The sequence below is a fragment of the Coffea arabica genome, chromosome 2e (genome assembly GCF_036785885.1).
Source record: "Coffea arabica cultivar ET-39 chromosome 2e, Coffea Arabica ET-39 HiFi, whole genome shotgun sequence".
Taxonomy (NCBI): Eukaryota; Viridiplantae; Streptophyta; class Magnoliopsida; order Gentianales; family Rubiaceae; genus Coffea; species Coffea arabica.
Genome location: NC_092313.1, coordinates 74,025,076 through 74,036,828, shown reverse-complemented (window position 1 = coordinate 74,036,828; position 11,753 = coordinate 74,025,076). Strand labels below are relative to the sequence as shown.

The following is an 11,753-nucleotide window of genomic DNA, read 5'->3' as shown; positions in this document are numbered from 1 at the left end:
AATACTATGAACTTAAACTAAACTTTTAGTTAAAATGAGATCACAGAATTTTCGTTTGGATTGCTTTTTTAAGAAGTTTTTATAGAAAAATGTACTGTAACAATTTAATGTATATGAAATAAAAAGATAAATGAAAAATGTGTTTACGAAAAATGTAAAAAATTTTCTATAAAAAATCACAATCCAAACAAGGTAATACAAAAATGACTTTGACAGAATCTAAAAAAGAATATGAAAAGTAACTTAAAATATAGGGATAATTTCAGATACCTCCCCTGAGGTTTCTGACAGTTTCACTCCCCTCCCCTGTGGTTTCAGAAATACCACAAACCTCCCTTGTCAGATTGTGAGGTCCCATTTCTTACATCATTGGTGCCACAAAGACTTAAATACCCTCACAAGTTTGCTCATATTTCGTGATTATCTGGAAAAATTTAGTTAAATTAGTTATAAACACAATTAATGTAATTAACGAAAAATTAGAGTCCTAACAACCAATATAGAAAAGGGCCTTCGTAAATTTGTTTAAATATGAATGCAATTTTCAAATACGTTATTTTAATTTTCGTAAATTTGTTTAAATATGAATGCAATTTTCAAATACGTTATTTTAATTTTCGTAAATTTGTTTAAATATGAAAAATTGATTAAATAGCGCATTAAATACAAAACCTGCCAGTTTCTCATAAAGAGCTGGTATGTTATAGGCAATTTCTTTTTTTTTTTTTTAACTTTCACATATTTAATTTATGTTAAATACAAAACATATTAGTTTTCCTTTGGGCACTATTTAACCAATTTTTTCCATAAAGAGCTGGTATGTTTCCCATAAAGAGTTGGTACAAAACATACTATAAAACCTGCCAGTTTCCCATAAAGAGCTGGTATGTTATGAGCAATTTCTTTTTTTATTTTTAACTTTCACATATTTAATTTATGTTAAATACAAAGCATAATAGTTTTCCTTTGAGCGCTATTTAACCAATTTTTCCCATAGAGAGCTAGCATGTCTCCCATAAAGAGCTGATACAAAACATACTACAAAACCTGTCAATTTCTCATAAAAAGTTGGTATATTATGCGCTATTTCACCAATTTTTCATATTTAAACAAATTTATGAAAATTAAAATAACGTATTTGAAAGTTGCGTTTTTATTTGGAAGAATGCATTCCTTGGATGTATTTTTCACCCTGTGGAAAGAGATTCAAAAATCGTCACCCTTTGAGAAGTTAGTTTAAAAACTCCTTCTTTTTGGGAATTTACTCCTTGTTAATGCAGCCACTATATTTATTTTTTGGTATTAATTTTTTTTATGGTTTATGATTTTCTTATGTTTTATCAAAAAGTTAATAACTATTGTAGTTACAATTATGGAGATGTTAATTTGTCGTATGTGTAATTCTTTTATTTTAGAAGAATTGTTATATCAGGGGTAAATTTGAAATTTAATTACATTTAATTCCGAAACACTCATCAAACCAAGTATCAGGAATTGGAATGACGCTAATTCCAATATGTGAACTAAGTTAGATATTGGAATGAAAAGTTTAATTCCAAAACCGGAGTCTATGATTCCATTTCCATTTCCGATTTCAATCTGTAAAACAAGCAGTCCCTTACTCTCATAAATAGCCTTCTGAACTGGGCGTTGCATATGGACATTAGAACTGACTGCTAGAAAGAGCCGTTGCCTTCCATTTTGTTCACTATTGACGTTCAAACCTTAATGAATGCATTGGTCTCACTTACACCCCCTCAAGTTTTATTGTTCTTAAATTCCCTGTTTTTTCTTCACATGAGATTAGCTCATTAATGCAAGATAATGAGGGCGTTTGTGGCACACACTTGTTTCTCTCTCCAGCTACTGATTTTTTATTGTTTGTATTTTTAAATTGGGTCTATTTTGACATTGCCTATTTAGTTTTAGGGGAGGTTTGTGGTATTTTTGAAACCACAGGGGAGGGGAGTGAAACTGTCAGAAACCTAAGGGGAGGTATCTGAAATTATCCCTAAAATATATTGTACTTATTTCTTACCCATTGTTTTAGGGGTGAGGAAAAAGAATTAAAGGGTTGTGTTGGAATTTGCATCATCAGCCTACAAAAACAACAAAAGTATCCTTTTCAAACGCATTTGGAAATGGGTATTTGAAATATTGGAAAACTTTTCTACAACTCCGCAGTATTAATTAATTAATTGAACAGTGTTCTTTCAAGATTTTAATCTCCATTTCTCTCACCATTTTTTAGATCACACAACTCCCCTATTAAAAAAAATTAAATTTGTATAATGAATGTGTGCCATTTAATTTTAATTTTAATTTGAGCATTAATTTTTTAAATATATTAGACATATTCAAGGTTCTTGTCCACTACTATATGCACTGTCATTATATATAATATTTATCTTCACTGTATTCTTTTTTTTACCAAAAAAAGGTTTGGATAGTGGATTATTTGCACAAATTTATTTTCTTATAACATAAATACAGTTTTCAATCACATATTTATTTTACATACATCGCACCAAAAAATTGTTATAATATTTTGTTTGAAAAAATTACCCCAAATAATATGCTACCCAAACAAACTCTGGCTCTATTTAGATTGCTAAATTTTTTAGAAACTAATTTTTTAAATATTATTAAAATTTTTAAAAAGTATTCTACAAGCTACTCTAAAAAGTAGTCTAAATTTTTTTTATATTTAAAAAATATTTCAAAATATATTCTAAAAACTCTTCTACTCTTAAATATTCCAAAATATTTTTTAAAAATATTCCAAATTATACTATAAAAATTCTGCTACAATAAAATTTTTCAAAAACACCCTAAAAAACAGTTAATTCAAACGGATTTCGTTTGTTAAAAAAATGTCACATGTTTAGGACTTCAAGAAAAAAATTTTAGATTAGTTTTTTTATAAGGAAAATTCTTTATATTTTTCGTAAACATATTTTTCAATTATTTTTTGTTTCATAGATCCTACGTCATATTTTTCTATGAAAAACTAATTAAAAAAATAGCAGAGTACAGCCGTAGGACTTAAAAAGAAATAACCATTGAGAAGCGATGTATCAAATCGATGCAAAAAATTGAAAAAATTTGTTAGTGACCAGTGAAGAAGACGAAGAGACCTCTAGGGTTTTAGGCAGTTGCTTTATCCAGATATGGGTGGAAAGGGGAGGAGAAGAAGAGAAAAGAATTACAGAGCAGCTCATGGAGCCGGCCAAACTGGACTTCCACCCCCACCTGATCGCTCCTCCCTCGACGCTCTTCCCGCCAAACTACGCAAAATCATGTCTTTTGCTGGTAACCATTCTTCTATCTTCAATGTTTGCTTGTGTGCTGAAATTTGTATTGTAGAATTTTGTTCTTTTAATATTTTTCTTTGTTTTCTAGAGAGTAGAAAGGCAGCAATTAGCGGTGCGCAGAAGAATAAAGGAGAAAATAGTAGAGATACAGAGCTGGTATGTATCTTTTGAATTTGAGGTGGTTTATCATGATAATATGGAATCTATGGTAGTTTCTTCTCTTTTTTTTTCTCTTTTCCTTTTTGCCCTTTGCCTGTGTATATGGGAGTAGGATGTATCATTTCTCAAATTCAGAAGACGAGTTCCTTGCGTGGGGTATTTAAGTTTTGTTTTGGCCCCGAAATCAGCTGCCACTTGATTTTGATTTTGATGATAATTCGTGTAACTTGTTTGGATTATCAAGGTATCCTCAGTTATGTGAAACTCTGTGTATATGTGTGTGTGGATATGTCTGTGTTAGTCAGGTGCAGGTTTACTCAATGAAAAGGAATAGAAAAAAACTAATGTTTTGTATTCTGATAACTGGTTTCTCAGGATAATTTGAATCTCTGTGATCTTTTCCACTTTGAGTCAAATTGCATTTATGCATTGTCTTTGAGCAAACTAGCCGGGCTAAGAACCACTACCAAAGCAGGGTTTAATTTGTTTGTCTGCATGCTTATACGTATGTCATTGGGCAAGCACTACTATTTCTTTAACTGAGTAACTGCTAAACAAGAGGAATGGATGCTTTGTGAAAGCACCTAAAAGTGTGATGGCATATGAGCTGAATTTGTTTGGATTTTTATGTTTGTTCAAACTTTAGATAAGCAAGTGGGAGAATAGCAGGATATATATTTACGTGTGACTCTTGCAAAATTGTGTGAAGAGAATCTTTTTCTCAGTGTTGTACTTCCATGATTTGAATGGTAAACCTTCACCTTTGGATGTGTGTTTTCTCCATTTCCATGTTTCAAGATGTAAATGATGAGTAAATTTGGCTTTTGTATCTGGTGTCCTCCTCCCAAAGATTCACATATTCTTGTTACTTTGTGGAGACTCTGATGTTTACCGCCTTAAGATATTAATTTTCCATGCGTGCTGGATGACTAGGAGATTTTCTTATGTTTCTTAATTTAAATTATGAGTTCTACTTTTATGGGTGGATTTTAACAGAGACTTGATTCAGAGGATAAAGTTGGATCTAAAATTACTGGGATCAGAAAAGATAAAAAAGATGGGATTTCAGTGGTAAAACATCCCGATGTTGATGATGAGGCTGTTCAGAGTCATGTGAATGAAATGAAAAAGAAAAGGAGGAAAAGGAAGCAAGTCAATGACCTTCGATTTGAAGCATCAGGGGACTTGGGTGTTACTGGATCCAAAAGGAAAGAGCGCAAGAAACAGTAAGTATCTGTATATTCTTTATCCACCACTGTCTGTACTTGGTGCCAACAAAATCTAATGCAGTTCATCTTATTCTTTTTCTTTTCTCCATGATATATGAAAGATATCTGCATGTGAATAATCTTTTTATTATCTACTTTTCTTTTCTTTTAGTGGTTTTTTATCACTTAAAAGAATCGAATAATTTATGGTTATGTGACTTTCCTGGTAATGAGTAGATGGTAACCGGTTTGGCTTGGCATGCTTTATTGCCATTACTGTCTAGTTTGGGTAGAGGATTCAGTTATATTAGTTTTTACAGTTAGTTTACAATCACTCAGGTTTGTTGATAGCACAAATTGGCTTCTGGAATTCCAGAATTTATGAAGAAAAAACCATTTTGTTGAGAACTCAATGACAATAACCCTTTTCCAACAAACAGTGTGACCCCTTTTGCCTAACAATTACAAAGATACAAGGCAGGCTATTAATTGGTCTGTACTTCCCCCGATATTATAGTTAATGTGATATAATCCTTAAACAAAGGGAGAAAAGGAATTGGATTATATGTTTACTCCTTCCTCCTTTAAAGTCCTAACACATGCAAACAGTTTGAATAAAAGACACAGGCACAGGCACGTGGAGAAACATTTGTTACCAAAAAAAAAAATAGAAGAAGAAGAAGAAGAAGAAGAGAGAATCATAAACAAATTACCACGAACACTAACTTACCTGTAGTTGGATTGCATATGGTGGGTGAGGATGGTGGTGTTATGGAATGGTTGGGGGGCTAGATTTAAAAAGAGAAAGGATCTGGTGGGGGAGGATGATTGAATCGAATTTGGTGCTACATTTTCTTTAGGACCGAAAAAAAGGAAATACAAGAAGAAGAAGAAGAGAGAATCACAAACAAATTTCCATTAACACAAACTTGCCTGCAGTTGGATTACATATGGCGGGTGAGGATGGTGGTGTTATGGAACAGTTTGGAGGTTAGGTTTAAAGAGAGAAGGGGTCTGGTGGGGGAGGATGGTTGAATCGAATTTGGTGCCACATTTTCTTTAGGATTTTGGTAATATTTGCTACTTTGACACATTTTCCTAGCCCATGGATCCATTAGTATTATATTATGATACAGAAGAGTACATATATGTATGAAAGCCTAACTTTTACCTACTAAGTTAATCAAGGTCTTGATTTCTTCAGGCGCTTGGAAGAAAGAAAAAAGAAACGCAAGAAGATCAGGGAAGAGGAGAATGTGGGCTTCCCAGCTCAGGATGAAGTAAAATTTGGAGAGGTTGTCGAAGCTCCCCCAAAGCTTGTTGCAGTTCCTAAGGTACTGTGAGACAAGGATATTAGCTTAGTCTAATACATCATAGTAACACCAACGAGGTATATTTAGTCCTAATGTGTGTAAGTTCAGGTATTCAAGACCACTCAGGATGCATCACAAGAAAGACTGCGTATACAGGCAGTTGAGGCCTACAGGAGACGCAAAGGCTGGACATCAAGGCCCGGGGTTCAGCTTCCAGCTACTGCAATTTTGTCAGAACTTTCATAGTTCAATGCATACTTAATAATTCTCTTATTCTCTGTGCAAGCAAACACGTATGAACTATCTGTACCTCCTGTGAAAGGATGAAATATGTTTTACATGTTAGGGCCACCTTTACCAGAAGACATTTCCGAGTTTGGCTTTTTGTGGGAGGCATTGTCTGGTCCCTAACCGTTCATGTCAAGTACAGTGGCCATACCACACAAGTTGTGAGCTTGTTTCTTTGCTGTGCGTTCTTTTGCGAGGAAAATGCTTCACTTCTACTAAATTTTGTCTTGAACCTTTTATAGGATAAATACGAGTGAGTTAAGCAACCTTGTTTTGATTTTTTAGTTCTGAGCTTAAGAAGAACCGTCTTTTTCTTGTAATCTAGTGAATATGGGAAAGCAACAGAGACCACAAGATTTTGTTAGGCTTTCTTGGTAGGTTCACAATTTCAGGCTTTAAACCTGCGAGTCTTTGAGGTCTTCAGGAACATTAGTTTTTCAAGGAGCAGATTACAGAATGATGAACTTAACCTCCCGGATACAGCAATGTTCACAATTGGCACAGGAATGAATTAACTGCTACATGAAATCCAGAACGAACCATATTTCACACCCATCCCCAATATTTCCATCTGTTGCGATGTACCAGATGTGTTATGCTTCTTGCAAGTCATGGAGTAGAAACAGATCTTATACCAATAAAACATTTGTCCGTATTTTGCAAACTACTTGAAATTATTTCCACTTTCAAGCTTTCCCTTTCATCCAGGTAGTGCAAAGCCTGCGATCTAAAGGGAACAGATCTTTTGCAAGCTTTCATAGTTCTGACGCACAAACGTGGAGTTTTTGTCAATCGGAAGATTGACAATCTGACACACACACACACACACACACATATAGTGGTCCTAGAAGCCATATCAGTGGAGTTTGTCGATTCCAATATTAACGATCTGAAGTATATCTGTCCTAGCAGCCTAATCTGTGGAAGGCACGAACATGTAGTCCCCCATCAATGTGAAGGTTAATCATTGTCCTATAGTTCACAGCCTTCCTCTCATCACCCAGTTTAAAGACGAAGAATCGCGATAGAACAGCAGCAAAGATCTTCATTTGCCTATAAGCAAATTCCTTTCCCAGACAAATTCGTGGGCCCGCCTGTTCATGATCAGATAACTGCTTCAGTTTTTCTATGTAAACTATAAGCTTGTTACTTCATGTTCAAAATGACTAGCCAATGGTTTTCACATCTGAATGTTCTGGAAGCTCCAATTTGAGGTCTACAAAATGGAATATGTTACAGAAGACGTGTAATCCATGAATGAACTTTAGCATACATGTTTGCAAGCAGTGGCTGTGAGAAAACAAAAATGAACTTAATGTCCTAAATATAACTGCTTTTAAAACATTATGTACAGTAGGAGAATTTGTTCCATGCTGCAAGGCTAACCTGGAAGGCTGTAAATTTAAATGGGCTCTCAGGCCGGAAGCAACCATTCACGTCAAGCCATCTCTCTGGTCTAAATTCTTTAGCATCATCACCCCATATGAATTTCATTCTCCCCATTGCATATGGTTGGAAAGCCACCATGTCTCCTTTCTTCACAGAGAAACCATCCGGCAGTATGTCATCTGACGAGCATATTTTTGCATCCTATCATGAAAACAGATGAAAGTTCCTAACTTGGTAAATCTTTCAAACTATGGACTGAATTGCCATCTGTAACAAAAGAATATGGGGGAATAGTAACAATATTAAGAGCTAGGATGATGCGAGATATCTAATGAAAAAGAAACCAGCATGTTATAGGAAACCACTTTAACACCACAAGGGCTTGGTCCTTGAACTAGAGGTCATAAAGCTTAGGAACCACTTTGTTCCTGCTGAGTGAGGTTTTACGTACAGAAACCAGATGTTACATATCATTTAATCCAGAAAAAGCCGAATAGTAGAATACCAAGGCATGCCTATATCTTAGAATAAGGGATGAACTTTAATGAGATCCAGTCCCAGTCAAATGAATCACACGAACATGTTTCCTACAGAACATAAAGGAAAGGACAGTGTAATACTTAGAGGACATGTTGTAAGAGAGATTTCAATACATTGAAGAATTATTTATTGGAGAACCTACTTCCAAATCAGATGGCACCAGAAAGACCAGGAAAATGTAGAAGATAAAGTTATCTTTTGGTCTTTTTTTTTCTGAGGTTGAGAAAGCAAAACATAGGTGTGGAAGTCAACAACTCATCAAATATAAACATGTCAGCAAGTATACAGTGGCTTCTGTTTCATATGGAAAAATATTGATTACCACTGGAACTGCAGGATACAATCTTAAAGTCTCAGTCAATGCTGCATGAAGATAGTGCATCTTTTCTAGGGCTTCTTCACTCAATTCGGAAGTGTATTCTGCAATATCTGTCGTCTTACGACCATTAGTTTCTTCTTTTATTTCTCGTGCAACCTTCTCCTGTATATCTGGGTGCCTGCAAAGCATATAAATAAACCAGGAAAGAGTGGCTGCTGTCGTGTCTTTGCCTGCAATTATGAAATTTAGTATTATATCTCTCAAGTACTTTGAATCTGTTTCGGTCACTTGCAAGAATCTTGACAAAATGTCCTCCTTTTTCCACTGTCACAAGAAATAGAATAACATTACAAAGTGGAAACTTTACCCCAACAAAAAGGGGGGAAAAACCACACACAAACACACCCCAGAGGCATTGAACCATATACTTACAGAACAATCATCCGATGATTCGTGCATTTGCTCAGTCTTACTACGAATCAACTTATACACAAAATCATCAACCACTCTGATTTTTTCCTTCAACTTGGCCTCTGTTCCAATATTAAGCGCTTTTTTGATCTTCCAAAAGATATCAACATATCGTCTAAGACTCATAGCACTTGCATCATCAAATGCATTGCTAAACTTTTTGCCTTCTTCATTTGAACCACACATGCTGTCCAGCTCAACCCCAAATGCAACTCTGAATATAGAATCTAATGTTGCTTTCATGAAGAGATCCTGCATAAATCAATACAAGTTGTAAGGTACAGTCAAATAAATTTATCTGGTTTAGTTTTGTGGTGCACTTACTTGAATGTCAAATGTTTGATTAGAATTTGTAGCTTCACGGATTATGTTTGCTAGCTTTGCCACATTTCTTCTGAAGATGACACTGCTAAAATCCCTCAATACCCTTGTGGAGAATTCAAAGCTTGATATCTTTCTTTGTTCCCGCCATTTGTCACCATCAACTGTAAATATGCCATCTCCTAATAGGTCCTTCAATATGGTATAATTGTACAGTCCCTGTATTTTTTGAAACACTTCAAATTTTAGTTCCCTTTAATATTATCATATAAGTAAGGCTGGAAAGAATATAATGAGACTTAAAATTTTTTTTAGTAACAGAAAATACAATCTGCATGCCAATATGAAGGGATGCAAAACTCACTACAAGTGAGAAGCATAAGAAGCAGAAGGGTCTACCTATGGCCCCAGCAGAAGGTACATAAGATAACCAGCCTTTAAGTGACGTAGTTCAGGTCCACCATTGGTACAGATAATCATATTCTTTGAGAGAAAGGAAAACCAAAATAGATCCTATTCTGGTCTCAAAGATGCCACCTTTAAAGGCAGAATATAAAGAAAAAAGGAGCATACATGTTACGGAATATTAGCGCCAGTTGCTTCCTCAAATTTTCTTCCTCCTCCTCTATTCACGGTTAGGCCAGAGGCCTGATAAATTCTTGCCAAGGTTTGGATGTTCATGTCCACAGGGAACTCGGAATTCATTCTTGGGCAAGGACATATTTATGATGCGAAGGACAGTAGAGATCACAGGGAAATACTCTCAAACAGGAGTTGCAGATTGGAGAAGACAACTCGAGAGAGAGAGAGAGAGAGATAGTATTATTGCAGAGATGAGAAAAGAGAATGGAAATGAATACAATTGAAAAGAATGTTCAGACTGTCTTTCCTCCCATCCCCCTAGCTCCTTGTATACACATTTGCTAACCGACTTCCAATTCAGGAACCTTTCTATTTCCGTAACAGACTTCCGGCACAAACTTTCCCTTCCTGCACAAGCCTTCCATTTCCGGCTACTAACTAACTAACAGCATGGCTGACATGGCGTAACTAACCCAACCACCTGGCTGATGTGGCATAACAAACTCCTGACAGTACCACTCCAGCTGCCATCATTCCTTCCAGACGTAACAATTTACAGGAGAAGGAAAATGCTGAAACTAGCTATTCTACCTAGGCATGCCCTTATTTGACAATCCATTTTCGAAGAATCTGTGCCAATGTTATCTCAAAACCCTAAACCTCACATAACTTATAAAGATTCAATTTTTATTTAATGAAGAATACTGCACCGAAACTAATCAAGAAAAACATGCAAAATTGAATACTTAAGCAGAATGTTTCAAGAATTATCGCTACATACCTTGCCATAATTTTCAAAGTTTGTTTTGAGGATATACTCAACATTAGCTGGATCAGAAGTATAAACTTCATTACGAAAAGGGCTGATCAATCTGTAAGTCTTGTACTTTGTAGCCAACTCAGTCATATAATGGTGCAACCTATTGAAATTAATCAGCTGGTTGAGCATGGTGCCACCAATTGGATGGTGCCTCCTCTTCTTCTTCTCAAGCCTTTCTGGAATTTTGCTAGTGATTATACGAACAGCAAAAGCAATAGTCGCAAGAAACAGAAAAGCGACAGCCACAGAAGCAGGACAACAACAGCTAGAATCCATAGATGTTGAGTTACCGACTAATGGCGAAGCTGCAACGTCTGTTCTGCAAAATGTACGGCTATTGGTTTTGGGGGTTTTGGGTGCCAAAGAAAAGAGTAACACACCTTGCAAGTTGCTGCCCGAAGGCCCCGAATTAATTTTCTTTAGCTTCTTTTGTTCTTTTTTTTTTTTTTTACCCGATCTTTTGTTCTTTTCCGAGAGGGGTTTTTGTAGGGCAGCGCCATAGTTATTAAACCCATTATTAATCCCGGTCCGGGGAGTAACTTAACGAAGAAAGTGAATCAATGGATTACTGAGCAACTGATAGGTCATTAAATTATGGCAAACATTGGTGATCAAGTGGGGTGGCAATCGGGTCATTTCAGGTTGGCCGGTCGGGTTGAGACTCGGGTATAATAGAAAATTCGTTGACTCGAATCTGACCCGCCAACCCGAAACGGGTCAGAATACCTGATAGGAACCCGAAAATTTCGGGTTGGCAGGTCGATCCGAAATGATCCGAAACTTAATTTTAATTTATTAATTTATCACTGTAATTTCTAATAAAATCAATTTCGTACAAGACTAATTACATAATCAAGTAATAAAAATTTAAATAAATAATCCCAAACCAAATCTAAAATAAATTAAAACACCGTAAAAGTATTTTATCCCAAACCAAATATAAAATAAATTAAAACAGTATAAAAGTAAAATTAATATAATACATTATTTGTCCAAATATAATAATTTCAATTTCACACAAGTTAAATA

At 35.2% G+C, this 11,753-nt stretch overlaps 2 protein-coding genes across 3 annotated transcripts; one reads left to right on the top strand and one right to left on the bottom strand.

Moving 5' to 3' along the window:
- The first annotated feature begins 3,065 nt into the window (after positions 1–3,065).
- Positions 3,066–6,502, top strand: LOC140037084 (uncharacterized). Its single transcript, XM_072081072.1, has 5 exons — positions 3,066–3,312; positions 3,403–3,470; positions 4,470–4,699; positions 5,886–6,015; positions 6,103–6,502. Exons 1-5 carry the CDS (start codon positions 3,171–3,173, stop codon positions 6,238–6,240), a joined length of 708 nt encoding a protein of 235 aa, XP_071937173.1. The 5' UTR covers positions 3,066–3,170; the 3' UTR covers positions 6,241–6,502.
- A 394-nt stretch (positions 6,503–6,896) lies between these two features.
- On the bottom strand, positions 6,897–11,167 carry LOC113727953 (cytochrome P450 704C1). Of its 2 annotated transcripts, XM_027252378.2 has the most exons (7): positions 10,686–11,167; positions 9,326–9,541; positions 8,963–9,253; positions 8,799–8,854; positions 8,534–8,708; positions 7,669–7,872; positions 6,897–7,376 (listed from the first exon to the last, which is right to left on the bottom strand). In XM_027252378.2, exons 1-7 carry the CDS (start codon positions 10,998–11,000, stop codon positions 7,188–7,190), a joined length of 1,446 nt encoding a protein of 481 aa, XP_027108179.1. In that variant the 5' UTR covers positions 11,001–11,167; the 3' UTR covers positions 6,897–7,187. The 2 variants fall into 2 exon arrangements, with proteins under 2 accessions (XP_027108179.1, XP_027108178.1); XM_027252377.2 differs by having other exon boundaries at positions 8,534–8,854.
- Between the last annotated feature and the right edge of the window lie 586 nt (positions 11,168–11,753).